This window comes from Strigops habroptila, chromosome 7, assembly GCF_004027225.2.
Source record: "Strigops habroptila isolate Jane chromosome 7, bStrHab1.2.pri, whole genome shotgun sequence".
NCBI classification, from domain to species: domain Eukaryota; kingdom Metazoa; phylum Chordata; class Aves; order Psittaciformes; family Psittacidae; genus Strigops; species Strigops habroptila.
Genome location: NC_044283.2, coordinates 57865719 through 57885284, shown reverse-complemented (window position 1 = coordinate 57885284; position 19566 = coordinate 57865719). Strand labels below are relative to the sequence as shown.

At 43.8% G+C, this 19566-nt stretch overlaps 1 protein-coding gene across 22 annotated transcripts in view; it reads left to right on the top strand.

Annotated features, from left to right (window-relative positions):
* ADGRL3 (adhesion G protein-coupled receptor L3) overlaps nt 1-17297 on the top strand; it is a 515916-nt gene extending 498619 nt beyond the window's left edge. For 7 of the 22 annotated variants that reach the window (XM_030491990.1, XM_030491987.1, XM_030491994.1 and 4 more), the window contains 3 exons: nt 16-144; nt 3568-3585; nt 5497-8415. In XM_030491990.1, the coding sequence (XP_030347850.1) occupies nt 16-144; nt 3568-3585; nt 5497-6302 (953 nt within the window). In that variant the 3' untranslated portion in view covers nt 6303-8415. Of the gene's footprint in view, nt 1-15; nt 145-3567; nt 3620-5496; nt 8416-14008 lie in introns of those variants that run through there. The other 15 variants (XM_030492000.1, XM_030491998.1, XM_030491999.1 and 12 more) reach the window with 8 other exon arrangements.
* The last annotated feature ends 2269 nt before the right edge of the window (nt 17298-19566 follow it).

Genomic DNA, 19566 nt, shown 5'->3' with positions numbered 1-19566 from the left:
ATTGGGCTGCTCCAGGAGCCATGGCTAATCATCTTATAACCAATGCTCTGCTTCGTCCTCATGGCACTAACAACCCTTATAATACATTGCTCGGGGAAACGGCGGTCTATAACAACCCTTCTGTCAGCATGTACAACGCACAAGGTGTGCTGGAGTTTCTCTCTAATTTTTCTAGTGAGAATTCCATTTTCTGTGGCTTATTTTGGCCCATTTCTTTCTTTTTTTTCCTTCCTTCTTTTTTTCTCCCCATGCACACACACTTTGGTTTTTTTTTTGGAACTGGACACAAAAAAAAGATCCCCTCTCCTTCCTTTCATTTCAATGCATCTTTCTGTCTTTTGGAGGCTTTTTTTCCATGAGTGATCAAATTCACTTTGAGAGACCCTCGTCAGTTCTACTCAAAGAATTCATAGTGGTTTTGATTTTGCTTCCCCCTCCCCCAATCTCCTCTCTTTTGTATTGTTTTGGTCTTGTGTGTGTATTTTGTCGGACGTATCCATTCCACTCTTTGTTATCAGCGCATTTCCCTGTTAAACCATTAATTTCAGAAACAGGAACACCTTTGAAGGTAAGTGAAGCTAAAATGGCCTTTGCCACCAAAGCTGCTCTCATTTGAAATGGCATAAAGAAATGTGGTCAGCAGCACACTCGCTTGAGCAGGAAAAAAATAAAATGCAAAATAAAGCAAAACTGCCCTTGATCTTTAAGAAAAATGACAGCTGAAGCGAGAAACATAGGTCACCTCCAAAGAGCAGAGCTTAGATATTGTAAGAAATGTTTTGCCATTTGCATTAATACATTTTATATGGGCTACTAGAAAGGAAGAAAAAAAATAATAGGAAGAGGCATAGGGAAACTAGAAGCTCTTGCACATCCTCCTTTTAGCAATTGAAAATAAACAGAGTCTGTTGTAGCTAATGAAGGTTTTTGCTGTAGAAATCAATCTCTTGTCACCTACATGTTTGTCTCTGCTCAGGCTGTGGGAAGGGACCATGTTTGTAAGCTGATGTCCTAATGCTTCCACGAGGGAGAGGCAGATGCGTTTAAGCAGGACCTGAGGAGGAGCTGAGGAGTGTGGACCTCTGCCAGCTCCTGTCTGTTGGTGGCTCCATCTAGCTCTGCCACTTCCGTGGGATTATTTAAAATTTTTTTTGGCTTACTTGCAAGGTGGCTGAATCATTACAGAGTAACACTGCGTTCAAGCGCAAGTATGTCAGTACTCGGTCAGCTGCCTGCTCCCAGTGAAGGCATCCCTTTCCAGTAAGTGATCTCCAAGGAAGGGAAAATAATGATGGTTACAACGCAAGCAGGAAAATGCCCTTTGTACTATATGGCAGCATATTGTTTACAGTAGAAATAGATATTGAACTGTATCACCTGGGTATTTTCATTGAAAGAACAAAGAAAGCACATGTGTTTGACCTTTTTACTGTTCATTAATTTCCTAAACTTTGGTAACTTCGTGCAATAAATTTGCTTCCAAGAAGACTTTTTTAAAAAGGGCTACTGTTAAACATGAAACACACTGAATTTTAAGGACTGCAGTTTACTGCAAATGTTGAAATAAGCTTTGATGTTCTGTATTGTTTCTTGCATGATAACATTGAGGTTTGTGGGACTTTTAAATCAGGTGGCAACAGGTAATGCTGGGTCAGAATTTAGGCTTAAGAGAAGTCCTGATTTTCAGGTCTGGGTTCCTCAACCGAAACCAAGTGATTTCGGTGGAAATAAGACAAAAAGGTTTTATGCGTTCTTCTAATTTTTAAGGCTAGATTCTGATACAGTTACCTGAGTTAGCAGCATTTTATTCCACAAAAATAGTGTAACTGTTTTGCAAGTGCTATTCAGTGAAACACAGCCAGATGGATAAGCGAGAAACCTACCTAGGCTCCATCCCTAGGAGATGAAGAAAGAGAGTGGGACCAGTACTGATCCCATTGACTGATCCTCTGGAGCTTTTCCATTGACTTCAGAGGGAGCAGAACCCAACCCGTTCTTTTCAGGAGGCTGCAAGCTAATAAATTACCACAGAACTGGTATAGCTATTGCTTTACAAACTGGTTACTGTCCCTGGACAATTACAAACTCCAAATAGAGGAAATCCTGCAGCAGAAATTAAGGTTAGCAAAACCAACCAGGCCCTAATGGACTCACAGAAGTTCTTCAGGTTTTAAGGATGCTGCACCAGCAGGCATGCTAAAGCAATGATAGTGCATTGTAAAAGTAGATGCTGTCACCATCTCTGGGTGTGCCTTGGCTGGGATCAGCATGAGGTGAGGGCATTGCTAGCTAACATCATCCAACTAACTCATTCCACATCACTAAGGCTATGATTTTTTTTGCACCTTCATCTACCAGTTCTGGTGCTGGCCACTGAGAAAGACAGGACACTATAAGAAATCTGGGGGCTGATCTGATCCAGCACTTCCTTTCCCCCCTCCCCAGTTACGTGTTTTAAAATACCTTCTGCTCAAGCTGAAGCTGCCTGTGAAGCAGGAGCCCTAAAAATAAACCTTGGGACGACGCAGGGAATCAGACCCTAAAAGGCCAAAGTCCCATTTTCCAGTGTCGAAAGGGATTCCTTGATGGGACACAGCGTAGAAGTTGGAGGCAATAGTAGATGAGGAGTCTGGCACTCTGAAGAACATGCCAAACACTCACTGCTGTTGGCAGCTGATGGATGCCCACTGGCTTGGTCTCTCAAACACAGGAGTTTCTTGAAACGGCCTAACTGCTTTCATGAGATTTAATTTTAAGAGAAGGCGTCAATCCCATTAGCAAGCTCTGGTTAAACCCCAGTGTGCCACAGATCATTGCAAAGTGGGAAGCTGAGTTTTCACTGGCTCTTCATCTTCATCTCTGCTCTTCATATTTTAACCCTTTCTTCTCAATAGCGTCATTTAGCAATGCCATTATTCAAACTACTGTTCCTCTTTCTTTCTTTTTTTTTTTTTTTTGCAAAGTGTATGTAGTTTGCCATGTGTTCAATTAAAAAAAGAGCAGACTTACGAAAGTCTGTAAAATGCCAGCAGCCCTGTGATGAGCAAAGTCATACTCTTACAAAGCACTGTTGCAAAGGATGGACGGCAAAACATTTTTAGCAAGGAAACGGATTTAGTTTTCAAATTCCAGGGGTTATTATAACTAACAGTAAGTAAAGACATTCATTTTAAGACTTCGGAAGTGATGTTGACAGTGCCTGTCTTTTCAAGCATGACCGTTACCTGCTTTAGACTTTTGTCAAATTTCCAGGCATTATTTCTTGATTTGTGTTGCACAATGAATGTTTTATAATGGCATTGGAAAACGTTTTAAATGTGATAATTTTTTTAATAAAAATGTAGTCTATTGAATATTGCGCGTAAAATAATTTTTCTGTCTAAAATGTCAATATTTTTTACCTGAAATAAACCATGTAACAAATTCATGTATTCTGGGCAGTGGAAATTATTTCTGTTAACTCTTTTTTCTGCACATCATCAGTTTGCTTTTTACTCATGTTTCTCCTACTGTCGCTGTAAGCTTACTTGTTGTTTTTTCTTTCCTTTTCTTCATGCTGTCGTTTAGAGCCCTACAGAGAGACAAGTATGGGAGTAAAGCTAAACATTGCATATCAAATGTAATTTTTTTTTAGTTCACTTTTATTGCATCACATATAGATGATGTAGTCAATAAAGGAAATTCATCTCACAGTTTTGAAATCAAAAGAATATGAATATACATATGTATATATACGTGTATGTGTGTGTATGTATGTGTGTATATATATGTATGTGTACATATATATAGAGATGAGATTAGATTATGCTTTCTTCGTTTATTTCTCGTTTTTGTGGTATAGTTTACCCAGTGTAGTTTCTCATATACTTGTGTGTATGATTTTTTTTACACTTCACGTTTTTATTTGCAAGGTCATGGCATTCTTATATGGTGTGTTTCATTGCAGACCCCACTCTGTTCTTACCTGCGATGCCTCCATTTTATTTCTCCACCAATCCCCAGATCTATGCACTGGCAGCAGAAGCACAGCACTCAGCATCTCAATGCATATGTTACCCAACATGACCATCAGACAGATGCTATTGTACTCATCACCCATTACCTACAGTTCCCCCCCAAGTGAACACTTTTCATTTCTCTTCAAGCATCGTGACACAGTTGGAGAGTTTCCACCGTGAAAATCAGCAGCTTTGCTCTATGTCTGTGATGTCTAGTTGATTTTTTGGCATAGCTCCCTCATTTGTAGGGAAACTCAAGATACGGCAGCACCCTCTAAGCTTCAGAAACCTAAAAGGTGACAGACACATTCAGGGCATTTCACTGAAAAGCAAGAAGAAAGCCTGCAGTAGCGCTTTTTAGCCCTTGACATGCAGCAACTAATCCATCGCAGATATAGACCGAATCCTGTATTTTCAGAAGGTACACATGCCATGCACCAAGCATGGTATGAGCGACCGTTCATCTGAAATTGTCAGCTAATAGCTCCTCTAATCCATCACAGCTTGCTGGGAGTTGCTTGCCATTTTTTGACAATGCCCAGAGCCCTTAGCTGAAAGGTTGATATGTTATTTCATGAATCCCCACACCTGTACTCCTTCCAAAGAAGCCAGTAATCTCCAAAACAAAAGTGTGGTGGCTGAACTGGTGGGCCTGATTTTCTTCTCCCTTGCCCACTCATGCTGCATTGCTCTCAGAGTGCTTCCCCACCATGTCCTATAGCGTGTTGGGAAAGAGCTGAGCTACAGCCTTACATTGACAGTGTTGAGACACTTATGGAGATGCAATAGGCATTTAGTTGGGGGGCACCCCAAGACCCTGTTACTCCTCGCAGATTCCCCCAAGCCCACTGTACTGTGGCAGTGATGGTAGTTGCTGTACCTTCCACTGAACCCTCTGCTTTGCAAGTCAAATGAGAGCTATTTTTAAAGTTTTTTGCAGGACCCCACAGCAGCTGCCTCCAACATAAATTGTATTAGAAAATCCCCACCCAGCCAGCGTGGAAAGTGATTTTGGCCATGCCCTTGTTACAGAAGAGGTAGGGCATTTAGCCTTTTTCCAAGAAAGCCTGGGCCAGGAAGCACTTTGTGCCACCACCTTGCTTATCTCTGAATCCCACCATTCAGGCCTTACGCCTTCCCCCTGGCAGCCTGCCCAGCAAAGGTGATTTGGACCAGTCCAGGGTCACCTATTCCTCACCTCCCTCAGGAATACATAGAGCAAAGCGCAAGAGCCATAGGAGGTACTGGCCAGGACAGATGATTCCTTCCTGCTGGCTGTTGCCACACCAAGTCACATACTTGACAGCTCTTTCCATTTTTTCAGTGGGAAGACATTAAGCCGGTTAGCTGGAGCTGTGCCCTGCTATTTTGGCCATGACGCTCTTCTTGCTGCTGAGCCCCAGCAGCCATGGCAGCCTAGGAAGGGGGTTTGAGTGTGCACATCCCGCGTGAGTGTCCTGTTTGTACAAGTCACCCTCTCTTGTGTAATGTTTTTCAGAGGGGCTTCTGAACAATGCCAGGGATACAAGTGTCACGGATACTCTACCACTGAATGGTAATCACAGCAACAGCTACAGCATCGCCAGCGGCGAGTACCTCAGCAACTGCGTGCAAATCCTTGACCGCGGGTACAACCACACCGAGAACGCCCTCGAGAAAAAGATCCTGAAGGAACTCACCTCCAACTACATCCCTTCCTACCTGAACAACCATGAGCGCTCCAGCGAGCAGAGCCGCAACCTGATGAACAAACTTGTCAACAGCGTGGGCGGCGGGAGTGAGGACGACGCCATCGTGCTGGACGACGCCACCTCCTTCACCCACGAGGAGAGCCTGGGCCTGGAGCTCATCCATGAGGAGTCGGATGCCCCGCTGCTGCCCCCTCGAGTGTACTCTGCGGACAGCCACCAGCCCCACCTCTACAGCCGGCGGTGCATCCCGCAAGACAACAGTGAGAGCTTTTTCCCCTTGCTGACCAACGAGCACACGGATGACCTCCAGTCACCCAACAGGGATTCTCTCTACACCAGTATGCCCGCGCTGGCAGGCATGCCCATGACGGAAAGTGTCACTGCCAGCACCCAGACCGATCCCCCACCAGCCAAAAGCAGTGGCGGCGACGCTGACGATGTTTACTACAAAAGTATGCCCAACCTCGGCTCCAGGAACCACGTCCATCAGCTACACACTTACTACCAGCTAGGTCGAGGCAGCAGCGACGGTTTTATAGTCCCGCCAAACAAAGAGGGAACCCCCCCGGACGGCAATGCAAAAGGACCTGCTCACTTGGTCACTAGTCTATAGAAGATTCAGCAAAAATTAAGCAAAGAGACAACAAAAAGCCCCTCCGTGATGCTCGGTTTACTGTTCTGAGTTAATCCAAACAGTGGTAATATTTGTGTGTACTCCTAAATCTTCATGCTGTTCGAAAGGAAACGGACTTTTTTTACTGCAATTTTTAGGCCGGCCCGGAGAGGACAGTAACTGCTGCCCACCCCTCACCCCCTTCCTTCTCCCCTCATCCTCCTTCCCTCCAGATAGACTTCATTATGTTAATGAAAGAGATAGATAACGGCACACTTCGTGGCCTTCTCAAGTTATGCCGTGTTTGTTTAAACAATCCTTGATGCTGTGTTGCTCTTAATACCAAGGACCTGATTTAAGAGGGAGGGAAAAAAAAAGAAAAAAAGGCAAAAACAAAACAAAACAAACAAAAAAAAAAGTAAAGAAAAAAATAAAAGGCCAAAAATGTGCATTTGAAACTAGTAGCGATGACGCATCTAGGTGGAAGCGCTGCACAAAAACAAGCTAGCAAAACTCTTTCTTACCAATCCAGATCACCTCATGGGTTTTGGTCACTCACAACTTGGTTTCACCGCAGCGCCCTTTGCTGCGGGAGCAAACAAAACAGAAACAAATTTAATGAGATGGAAGGGAATCCTAGAATTCTGTGCTAAAGGCATATTTTATGTTTTGCTGTATTAACGGATGATAAAAACTAATGGCAGATAAAGAGAAGAGAACAATTTCTATGTAATGTACAGATACTAGCATTGCACATATAGTCTGCTTTCTGTTCCTCCAGAACTTGCGTCCCTGTTAATGTAGTGGAAAAAAAAAAAAAAAAAAACAAACTTTTTTCTGTTGTGCTGGTCTTGTAAGTTTGTCTACCAGTAGGAGCAAGGTTTTTCATAACTCCTTCTTTTTCAGTTTTGTTTTGCCTCTTCCACTGTTCCTCACCTTCATCCCCTCCCCACCCCAGTAAAAAAAAATCTCACTGGGAAAAAAAAAAAATCCAACCATCACTTTCTAAAGACTATTTTTAGTAACACCATCACTATTTCTTTTCAGCCAAGGCAGTCTTTTTATTTCCTCGCTGTTTAACTTTCTACAGCCGGCGTATTGCTGGCAGACCTTTTGGCAGACTAGACCAGGGCAAACTTCCCCTTTGACAGTGCGCAACCGATCGTGACAATAACCCTGCAAAGCATCTTTGGCAACTAGCCCCTCAGCCAGGCCATAGGATCATACCCAGAAGCTGAGAGGTTTATTTTATAGTCGTAGCAGGGCTTCCACAGGAGATGGCCAGTTCCCTGGAGGAGCAAAGAGCCTTTACGGCTCAGTCTGGTCCCCGGTTTAGGCACTTGTACTGCAGTGGTTAAGAAAATTGATTGATGTGTAGTGAGCTAAAAAGTACTTTGCAGTGATTAAAAAAAATTCTTCTGTTCATTATTTTTCCTAACAGGAAATTTATTTATTTGACAGGATTTTTAATTAACATAGGCTTTCTGGAGGTAAATTAGCAGCACGGAGTATGAATAATTATTTTTTTCTTTTTTTTCTTTTTTATTTTTTTTAATTTATGATCCATTTTGTACCGTCTCAACAGTTGAATGACCTCATTACTAATATTTGTTGTAAAAGTGAAGCTTGTTTGCCAACCAATAAACAACTGATCACGATTTAGAAGATACTGTATGTATGTACTGTACGATTAATTTCTTTTTTTTTTGTTGTTGTTGTTCATCTCTCCATTACTGTCTTCAGTACAAGTCTCCACTCCTTTATGGCATGGGTGAGCAATGCCAAAGAAAGGAGGCCTAAGCTGAGCAATTTAAGCACAAAGGTTACGCAGCTGCGGCTGACTAGAATTATCAGGCTAACTGTACTTGTTCAGGGGCGAAAACAACACTGGTCGATATTTGTTGCAGGTGATTCTAGGTCTGTTTTGTGCCTACTGTATAAACTAGCCAACGACACGCGGATTATTTGAGTATAGTATTTCATGTGTCGTACCTTTTAATCATTGTAATGATTTAATTTTTTTTTTTAATTTTTTTTTTTTAAGTTTGGTTTTTCTGAGATTAAAAACTGCTGGTAGCATGTCAAAGAGTAAAACAAGTCCCCGTTAGGCCTCCTCGGTCATTGTTTGCTGTCTCTTTATTTTCTTGCTCCGAGCATACGCAAAGCACCATGACTGTCCTTGGCTATATAACCCTTCCCAATGCCATGACTGCCGATTGCCTGCTGGCACTTTGCCACTTTCATCCAGCTTCCCCTTTCAAATCCCTTGGGAGCACTTAGGATTCATCATCAGGATATTGAAAGCAACAAAATAGACAAGAAAGATTGATAGTGGAAATAATTACCTGTGGACACACTCTTTACTGATTTTTCAGTATGTGATTTTTCACAAAGCCCTCCCATGACTTGGGTTTTGGGATCTGGTGCCGTCTCCATCCAAGCTGCCTCTATCCAACTCCCATCAAGCTGGGTAAAAGCCAAAACATTTGGAAGAGGCAGGTGATGCCTGTGTTAGACAAGATATTCCCAGTACTGAGGAGAAATGTAGCAGCAAAGCAGCTTCATGCCAGGGTTGTCCTTACACAGAGCGATGCTGCTCAGTGCTGCTCAGCAGGGACTTGGGGGGGAGACCCAGGGGTTGGTTGTGTTTGGTGGTATCCATGGCCTACAGAAGAGTCTGATTGAGTCACCTGAGTCCTTCCTGCATACAGGCAGTCAGACCAAAACATCTTGGAAAAGAAACTTCATTTCTGACCAAGCACTGATCACAGTTTGGTCAGAAATGCTAAAGTTGTGCCTCTTCCCAGGTCTAGGTTTTGTGAAAGGAGCATTTCCCATCAGGAGATTGGGAATCACCTGGCTTCATAGCAAAACGTTCGCTGGCCAGTCAGGTCGTGCTCTTGCTTTTGATGCTGCCTCCCTGTTTCTTTTTATTTTCTGTGCCAGCAGTGATGGAGCTGGGCAGTGCATGATAGACTTATGCATGCAGGCAAAGCATGGTTCAGTCCCATGTGACTATACCAACCCATGTAGCAGCCCAAAGGAGGCTGCTGAGGCTTGAAATATGAAGTACCTCTTATTCTGGAGAAAGTAAAAACTCTTCTACTGTATTAGACCCCCCCAAAAAAAGTTTTCCAAGGATATGGCAGGATTGAATTCATGCAGAGGGTGAGAAACACCATAGCAAATATTGTCATGATAAAAAGGGAGACAGGTGATCAACACGGCATTTATCAGAGTGCTTGAAACTATGCAAGAACAAACCAGTGGTGGATTTGCTGGGATGATTTGAGGTGATTGTGTCCAATTGAAAAATCTTTTACTTTCTTTACTCTGGTCATTCTTCCCCAGCATTTCTATGTATCTCAGATTTATCAGCAAACAGGCTGTTTTTCTGCTCTTCTCCATCCCTTCTTGCTCAAGCTTCTCCCTGCCAGCCTAACATGCCTATTAGTGCTTTGATTGCAAAAAAACACTGTTTATTTTCAAGCTGATTATTTCTGTCCTCAAGCTGTTCTGGCGCCACAGGATTCACTGTTGGTGCTTCTTACAGCTTTGGAAACAGCGGAATCACAAAACAGAAGGGAAATAGATATTATTAATTATATTAAGCCAAAAATGGTTTAAGACTGTAATTTAGTATGTGTGGGGGGGAAGGCAGGAAGCAGGATCGAGATTATTTTTGTCACTTTTTTCCCCTTGAAAACAGGCTTTTGTTGTCTCAGTTGATTATGGGCACGGTGAAGGTTTCTGTTTGTTGATAAGTAGCTCAATAGATACAATTCTTAAATGATTGGCTATATAGTGGTGTCTTCTCTGCTTGCCCATTTTCTGTAAGAACCGTAGAATCATAGGGACACCGTCCACTAGATCAGGTTGCTCAAATCCCCATCCAGCCTGGCCTTGAACACTTCCAGAGATGGTGTATCCAAAACTTCTCTGGGCAACCTGTTCCAGTGCCTCACCACCCTCACAGTGAAGAATTTCTTCCTAATGTCTCAATCTAAATCTATCCTCTTTCAGTTTCAAGCCATTATCCCCTATTCTGTCACTAACATGCCCTTGTAAAAAGTCTCTCTCCAGGTTTCTTGTAGACTCCCTTTAGGTATTGGAAGTCTGCTCTGAGCAGACTCCCCTGAGCCTTCTCTTCTCCAGGCTGAACAAGCCCGACTCTCTCAGCTTGTCTGAATAGGAGAGGTGCTCCAGCCCTCTGATCATCTTCATGGCCCTTCTCTGGACTCCCTCCAGCCAGTCCATGCCATTCTTATGTTGGAGGCCCCAGAGCTGAATGCAGTAAGAGCCGTAAGGGACTGTAAAGTTTTCCCTGAAACATGTGAAGGAGAACCACCAGGGGAAAGACATGCCAAGAAAGACTGCGTAGGCTGGAGGGTAGCTGGGGATGGGGGGTATTCATCACAGCTTTAGAGGCACTGTGTAGGCAATATTACTTATCATGGTGCTGCTCCTTTCTGACTGCTGATTGCATTTAATTCCCTGAAATCTGTGGTTGTTAACCAATCTTTTTCCTTCCTCCCTGCCCCCAGGTAATGAGCAGTGAGATGCTTCAGAGGGCTGGGGGAAACAGTGGTGGTGGTGGGAGGTGCTGATCTCAGGGGGGTTCTTGTGTATCTCTCTGTGTGTCCCTACTGCTTGTATTCCTCTTCCTTCTTCTCTAGCCACGGCGCCTCTCTCTCACACATACCCATATGCTCTACATCTCGCTAGTTTATAAAGAATGTAGTGCCCCATAGACTTAGCAAGACAACAGGGATAAAAATATAGCTCATCTTATTAGAAAGCTATCTCAGGAAAGTCTAAGAGCACTGGCTTGGTCATCTGTCACACCCTGATTTCCTTCATATGTTTAGAAGGAAAAGTACTTTATTTTTAGCTACCTGCTGCATTCGGCTAGACTCTATGCAAATTTTATTTAATGAATATTTTAGGATTTAAATAGTTTGTGCTCATGAACATTATATAAATGTCATGTTGTTGCAGGCTCTCCAGTAAAGGCGTGGAGAACATCCTGCAGTGTAAAGCTGAAACCAGATGAAATTGGCGGTTAATACTCCCAGGGAAGGCAGCATAGCTGTCCTCAGCAGGGACATTAGCAGTGTGGCCAGGGGAGAGTACCTGAAGGAGCACCCCCGGGAGGACAGCAGCATCTCCCACTCTGCACCAAGAATCATTTTGTTCAGTGCAGGCAGCTGGTTTAGGGCCAGTTTTGCTCTTCCAGGGGCTTTGGGAAGTCCTAGGTATGCATGGATCATATACCAGATCATATGTCATCCCAGGATCAGCTGCGATGGTCTGTTTGATGCTGAGACTAGCCAGGATAGCTTGGAAATCTTCCTTTTTCACATCAGAATAGCTTTTTACAGGTGCTTACTGTTGATTGTATTTGGTGCACCAGACAGATGGTGATAGCCTTCTCCAGCAAAATGCCAACAAAAAAAATCAACCTATTTGCTGTCTTTTTATTTCTTCACCCTCCACATTTTCTTATCTTTCTACTCCTTAAATACACTGTACACATGTAAAAACCCAAGCTAAAACCTCAATAAATAAAACCAAAAATATTGGTATGCAGAGCAGTTATTATGTGCTGGAAGCAAATGCTTGATATTTTGACAGTTTTGCTTAAAACCCCAAACAACAACTTAAAAGGCATAAATATAATTGCTCACAACCTCCTCAGCTAGTGTGCATGGGAATACTTGCACAGATGACCCAATATCTCCAACTGCCACTTGTAATCAACTGCATCTTATGTTACAACTTTGGAAAGGTTGTTTCCAGCAGCACTATGCTCGATGGGTAAATTACAGCTATAATAAAACTGTTTTCAGCATGTCTTCTCCCACTTCTCTCTGAAGCATCTCAGGCAGTTGAATTCAAGACCCCCTGGCAGGATGGCTCAGTGCAGGCATGAGCCCTGCAGTCTTTGTGTCCCACAGGCAGTAAAGGCTTCACCTTGCAGCATGCACAAGCCTGCGGTAACATCCACTGATAAATGTTTTGGGGGGATGAATGTTAAAAACCAAGTGCTCAACAAACTGGGTAGAGGATTTCTTGGTATGCCGCTCAGGAAGCAGCAGCATCTCACCCCAGGCATCGCTTAGCACTTGGTTGCACAAAAGCAAAAAAGGAGTGGGAAAATGGGCTTTAGGCAGGGGGAAGTTAAAAGGAAAAAGCCCCTAATTTCTGGCAAGGCTTCATCCTTTGGCTGAAATGTGCCAAAAGCAGTTTCTCAGGTGCTTTCCATAGGCAGCCAGAGAAAAGCATGGGCTTGTAGAGGATTAGCCTGCAAAGAGAGGCCAATTTGGTGCAGGCTGAAGACTTGCTGCAGCTGTCAGGTGCCTGCTCTGGCCAGCCCCTGTTTTCCTCACCTTAAAAAAAACAGGAAAGAAGGTTTGCCACCAAGGACCTCAGCAGCCCTTTTTTTGAGAGGCTACATCCCTGACAAGTAATAGATGAGCCGCTTTTGGTGCAAGTGCCTCAGCTCTGTCCTTTGGTCACTTTTACCTCACCCTCCTTCTTGCTTGTGTTGCAACCATTCGTACATAAAGACAAAAGGCCTCATTGCTTAAGCTGCTGTTCCTATCAGCCAGAAAGAGTTCTTCCTGTTAAATAGCTGGGATTTTTGATGATTTTTTTTTCCCCAAGATACGCTGTGTACCCGGGCATTTTTAGCTGCTAGCAGTTTGTGCTGCAATGCAAAGCAGCCCACCGAGCTAGCAGCAGCAGAAATGAAAGGAGAAAATGCATCCCACTGCTTGGGGAAAAAAAAAAAAGGGGGAAAAAGAGAGATGAGCAGCAAGGGAAGGATGAAAGTCCCTCCTCTTCAGGAAAAAAAAAGAACAGCCAAAATAGCCAAGCTGGGAGGTGCCCTTTCTACGCTGATGTGCAGAGCAACACAGAATTGCTGGCCTTTGGGTGGGTAGGAGGTGGAATGAAATTATTTATGCTTAGGAAATGGCTCCAGGACAGCTCTTAATTCTTTTTGAATGTATCCAGCCTATCTTAACCTCTCCCTGAAATATTATTTATAAAAAAGCCTGCATGTGTTCACCCCGGATTGCACATGGCTGCCTCTTTCCGACCTGTGCATGTAAAAGGAGGCATTTTCCTCCCCAGGGCTGCAATGATTATAGAGGCAGCTGTAAAGCAGAACACTCAGGATGTGAAGTACCCTTCAGATAATGTGTGATAGCAAAACAAATCTGTTTACTCTGCAGTCATTTATACTAACTATTTATTATTAAGGGGTGGGGGGAATCACAAAAAATGAAGTTGCTCAAGTAAGCTGGTACAAGCTGGTGTTTGCAGATTGACTCTGGCATCTCCTCGCTCGAGCTGGGCCAAACCTGGACAAGCAAAGAGTCACTTGGCATTGCCCTTCATCTGGAGAGCAGTGGGCAGCAGCGTCCGATGCTGTTTGTCCTCACACCATTTAACAAATAACTGGCTGGTGTGGGGCCACAGCCAGGCAAATCTGTACCACTTGCTTCAGCAAAAAGGGTGGGAGGAGGTTCCTGATGAGATGTTGGTCCATAAATATATTCACCTGCTCTGTGCAAGTCTTCCTTTTCAAGGCAAGAGCAGGCATCCCATGCTTTGAGGGTGGAAATGATCTTAAAAATAGCTGGTGGCTGCTGCAGGGTCCTGCTTTGGGGCTTTACTTGCTCTCCCCTTGTTTTTCACAGAAAGCGGAAGAACGCCCAAGCAGGAGCCAGTCTTCAGGCGAGTCACCATGGAAGACAGTGTCATCTAGAGATGATACATGACGAGCCTGCCCTAGCAAGCCCGTGCCAGTGCACCTCCTCAGCTCCTCTGTGCCTCAGTTTACCCATCCCTCATTGGGATCGCGTAATGAGAGAGACCGGAAAAACTAGCCTCAACCAGAACCCTCAGCAAACCTTCACATCCCCGAGGAGAAGACAGCCCGGCTGGGATTCCCACTGCCCCATGCATGGCAGCACCCTGGGAAGTGCCCTCACTGCTTGGTCACTCGCTTTTTTGTTAAGATGAGCAGAACAGGCAAAAAATGTCTTTTGTAATAAGAAATTGGTTTCATCTACTCCAAACATCGGCTTTGCAACTTGAAAACATTTAAATATGGCTGAGCATGCTCAACCCCCCATCCTGAGCCCCTCTCCGTGTTCACAATCTGGGCTGTATAAAGGCAACCCTGACGGATCCAGGTCCCTGTTGTAAATACAAACCTGTCTGTGTGGAGAGGTAATGAGGGAAGGAAAAGGGACAAAAAAGTAGTCCTTACAGCAGAAGAAGCTGAACTTGCCGGCAGAGCACTGTCGAGCGAAGCTGTCGCTTTTAAGTAGGGACTGGCACACACGTCCAGCAGTGGCTCTTCTTGGCAAAAGCTTCTGGGGGGCAAGCTGTTCAGATTTTATTGTCTTGTGTAAATAGAGATATTTTTTTGAAAAAATGAGCCTTAGTATCTTGAAGATAGCGTTTCTCAATCAATCAGCTCAGCTGGGATGGATATATGGGAAACCATAGCATCTGCATAGTGGAGGCTGTCATGGTGTCTTGGAGCTAAGCTGTGCCTCCACGGCTGGTGCAGGAAGCACCTGAAAGACGACAGACACATCCAACAGAGGACTCAGCAGATGTTTCTCCTTCGTTCCTGTAAACAGGGTAGACTTGCTGGGCCCATGATCTCCACTGGTGTAAATACTCAGCTGCAGCCCACAGTGGACATGAGCCACTTGGTGCAGGTGTGGGGGAAGTGGGATGGGCAGAAATCACCAGAGGGATGCAAACCCCATCGGTGTGGGTCCCCTCAGGATTTTAGCATTAACTAAAAAAAAAAAAAAAAAGGAAAGAAAAAGAAAGAAGAAGAAACTCTGAAGACTTGTTAATGGCGTTGGGCCAACTGTTCGGCTGGATAAATCTGTCACGTCAGCCTGTATATGCAGTTCTCCTTGCATATGTGCAAATGCGTGTGCAAGATCATGCCCTGCTTGGGTGGCTGCCAGCCAGCACAGGTGCCTGTGTCTGTGTACCTGTGCCCATGAGAGAAGAAGAGAGGGTATGGATGTGTATGTTTTATATGCCTAGACACATTTGAGAAGTCATAAATAACACTGCCAGGTCCAGCTTTATTAGCGTGAGTGCAGAGTAGTGTCTGCATCTCTCTGGGGAGCAAGGCAGGCCAGGCTGGGAAGGCAGTGTTAGATGAGCAAAAGCTGATAAATCTCTGCTCCACATTGAGTCATCATCCACTGTCCCACGCCATGACACAACAGTGGGCATCTGCAAATGCTCCCAGCAGAGCAGGGGCATGCTCAGGCACGAGTGTTTGCAGGATGCAGGTAGCTGCAGCCTGGTACCTAGTGAAAGCAGGGGAGGAGCTCTGGGGTTTCTCCTTCATCCTTCACAACTCAAAGCTTACTTATGCCTTATTTACTCTTGAGTCTGACCATGTGGATTCATGCAGCAGAGGGAAATTAGGGGGTGTGTGTGGAAAAAAAAGTAGAAAAAAACACTTAGGAAAAAAAAGGATATTTTTGAAAATAACCCATAATAATTTTCTCTAGACATAAAAGTCTCTCTTCAGCCTGGCATTTTGCAAGGAAGCAGGGCTAAAATGGAAGTGTCCCCTCCCCATTAAAAAGCTAAATAGCACAAACCAACTATTGCACATACCTAATATAATACTGTGCCCTGTACCTTTGCAAGGAAAGGCCAGTGGGCGATTAACAGAAATTGAAAGCTGCCTCAAAGCACCGAGGGGTTTGCGCATCGAGTGGTAATTCACTTGCAGTGGTTCGAGGTGAGGTGCAGGGATGGTCTTTTCCTCTTGTGTACTTGAATATCTCCTCTGTCATCCAGCTTTGTGGGGCTGCTGCTACCATTAACACCTAACAATTGCCATTGCCAAGCGATCCATTTATTTAGCAAAGCATTTATTTATTTATCAAACTGGTGCTCAGGAGACACGGTGCTTTCATCTGCCACATGTGGATACCTCTTCCTTTGCCCATTTCTTCAGGCTTGTATGGTGTCCCCAGGCAAGGTGGCCATCCTCTTGGGGAGAGTTAGATTTCTGCCCAGTACAGGCTGCCAGCCTTTTTTTCCAGGGAGAAAAATAATGAAAAATATGAACAACCTTCCCCATCTTTGTGCCAGAAATGTTCCTAAAATCAGACAGTATATTAAGCAAAATAAATACCTCCAAAAAGTTTGAAAACTCACAATCTTTCACAGTCTCAAGGGGACCAACCTTATGGTTTCTAGAGCCCCAAAGAGCAGAGCTAAGTCAAGTCCTGAGCCTGAGGATGCTGGACCATGGGGAGGTCTGGGGAGCTGCATGGGACGAAAAGGGAGGCTGCAATTGCAGGAAGCAGAAATTCCCTGGTTTTCATTAGATCACAGAAAAGCAGAAATCCCCTGGGTTGTGTTGTTTGTTTATTTTTCATTAGAGGGTCACTATTAGTTTCTCTTCCTGGACAATCCCATCATCCCACACCTTAAACCCTTGCCATTATGACTAGAATAATTATTCTTGGAGGCATTTACGACAACCTTCAATGTCTCTCTCTCTCCTCAGTGCCAGAGAGGCTGACACCCGGTAACTAATGGTGATGGCTGTAAAGATGAGACAGACTGACCCCAAGTCGTAATAAAAATGATGAATCCTGTCCACTGCCTCAGTATCTATAGCACACAGGTTACATGCAGAGGTCTACCAGTAAGGAGGGGGAGGCAGATAGTCACGGAAGAGTGGGTCTGGCAGGTGCCGGGTTAAAAAACCCACCCGGTTGCTGTGTTCCCCATCGGTTCCTAGATTTAATCCAGCCCTGAGTCAATAGTAATTGACGTTTCACCTGCTTTCCATATCTTCACTGGACTTCCTTACTTCTCAGGCATGGAACAAATCTTAATACAATGTAATTACTGTACTCCTGGTGATGAACCGGTATGAAAAGCTATCACGGAGAGCATTAATAAAATGTACATTATGAAAAAGAAATCGGCATTGTCTGAAATTAATAACGCATCAGATTTTTCTCATCCACGTCTGCTCATTACAGGCCTGCCCTTGAGTTTTCTATTAAAATGACTTATTCAAACTACTTGTATAGCTGTGTTCAGCATGAAGTTATGTGCTGTAGGTTTGCATCCCAGTTAGATGTACTGCATAAGACTTATTAATCTGTTACGTCTTTCAGGCATTGATTTTAGTGACATTTATATAACACCAGTATGACTAAAACGAACTGATTGATTCATGCGTATGGATTAGTTTGCCTAAGACTTTGAGCCTAGGTAGCTTTATCATGCACTGTAACGCCAGAATTCATCACTGTATTATTTACGAGAGACTGAACTGGCTGCATCTCAATAACTGAAGAGATCTTCACTGTTTTATTTATGTATAAATGTTTACTTAATCAGGCACCAATTTTGTTTAGCAGAATTTGTTAGCAAACGGAAATTGTAAACGATAACGTGGTTTCTATTTTAAAATTTATAGGCTGTCATCTATAGCAAAATCCAAGATTTCCAAAGTGTCTTTGTCTACTGGCAATCAACAAGCTCTCTTGTATATGCTTTCTGGTAATTGCAATTAGCTGCTGCAATATTTCACATAAAAAATAATACAACCCGAATACAGGAGATCTGAGTGGTAGTGTGTCAAAGTCAACATAAATATCCTAATATTTAGAAACATTGCTGCAAGTTTAACAAAGCAACAAGAAGCCACTGCCCAGTACAAAGGCAGGAGCCCCACGGCTTAAGATGCGGTGGGTGTCATTACCTTCCGGCTGTGGCTATGCGCTGGATTGAGGGGCAGGAGGACTCCACCGGCCAATGCCTAGGGACCAAGTGATGCCAATCTGCAAGGCCTGGCCCATGGACACACCAGGATGGAGAGTTCTGCTGCCTTCTCTTATGAGAAAATCCTAATTCCAGATAAAATAAGTAAAGCTGTAACTTGGTTGCTTGGGCCCTACACCCTACAACAGATTGAGGAAAACCTGGTCAAAAGTACAAGGAAAGCATCTGTTCACCATGCATTGCAGCTGGAAAAGTAGCTGGGCTACGATGTGGGCTTAAGAGAATAACAGTCCAAGGAGGCCTAATCCCAGGTTCCCAATTTAAGGTTGCTTTGAACCACACTGCTTCTCCTGGGGACCAGGGAATAGATAGACTAAAAAGATTAATTAAGTGAAAGAGGAGACTTTCCTGTTAGGAGCCATTTAGAAATATTTTCAGTGTGGAGGCATATAAGAAGTGACATGTTAAAGGCATATAAAATGATAAGTAGTGTCCAGAGAAGATGAATTGAGTGCTGCACTTCACCATAGATAATACAGCAAGTGGCGTTTCACACTGAAATGAAGAGGTGAAGTCTTAAATGTGGTTAAAAGCAATACCTCATTACCCAGCACGGGATTAACCCATGGACTCTCTGATGCAATACACCAGTAAGATGATGTACTATGAGCTTCAGTAAAATATTAAAACATTTAAACAACAACCAAAAAAAAAAAAAAAAAAGCCACGCACCTACAGGCTCTTGTTACAGGGTCAGAGGTAGTTGCTAGCTCCCTGAGGAACCAAAGAAACACCACTGTTGAATCTTCAACCATACTTCATGTCATTGTGATTTTTTTAACCTTTTTTTTTTTTTAGGTAAAAAATTATATTAGCGTTAGGTATGCCCAGAAAATCACCAGCTGGCAGTGCCAAAAGGGGAGTAAAATTTGCGTGTCAGCACCCTGGGCTACAGCTTCAAGAGCGGGGGCTTGCAAGAGGTGAGTACTGGGGGTTACATGTGCCTTGTGACTACTGAAGCGAGTGCGCTAGAGATGTTAAAGAGTTAGCTCACAGCATGTGGGTAACATTGCTGATGCTTTATTTCTGTGGCCAGTGCATGGCTTGTAAGAGCAAACCCCTCTTGACTCCAAACCAAGAAGGGCCACCACTGTTCTGCCTTGAATCTGTCTTGACTCCAGCTGGTTAATATTTAAAGCCAAGCATATCCCCCATATTGCAAATTCATACACTCAAAGTAAAGAGATTTATGGGTTGTTTTGTTGTTTGTTTGGGTTTTTTAATATGAAACTTCTTAGGTAGGGGCATGGGATCAAATGACGCTGTCTTGGTCAGTGATGTGGAAACATGGTGGGTGCAGCTGAGCTTCAGCAACCTCATCTCACCTAGGACTAGCACTCACTCCTTCTTGGGGCACAGAACTGCATTATTAGTCAATTTTGCTGAACAGCCTATG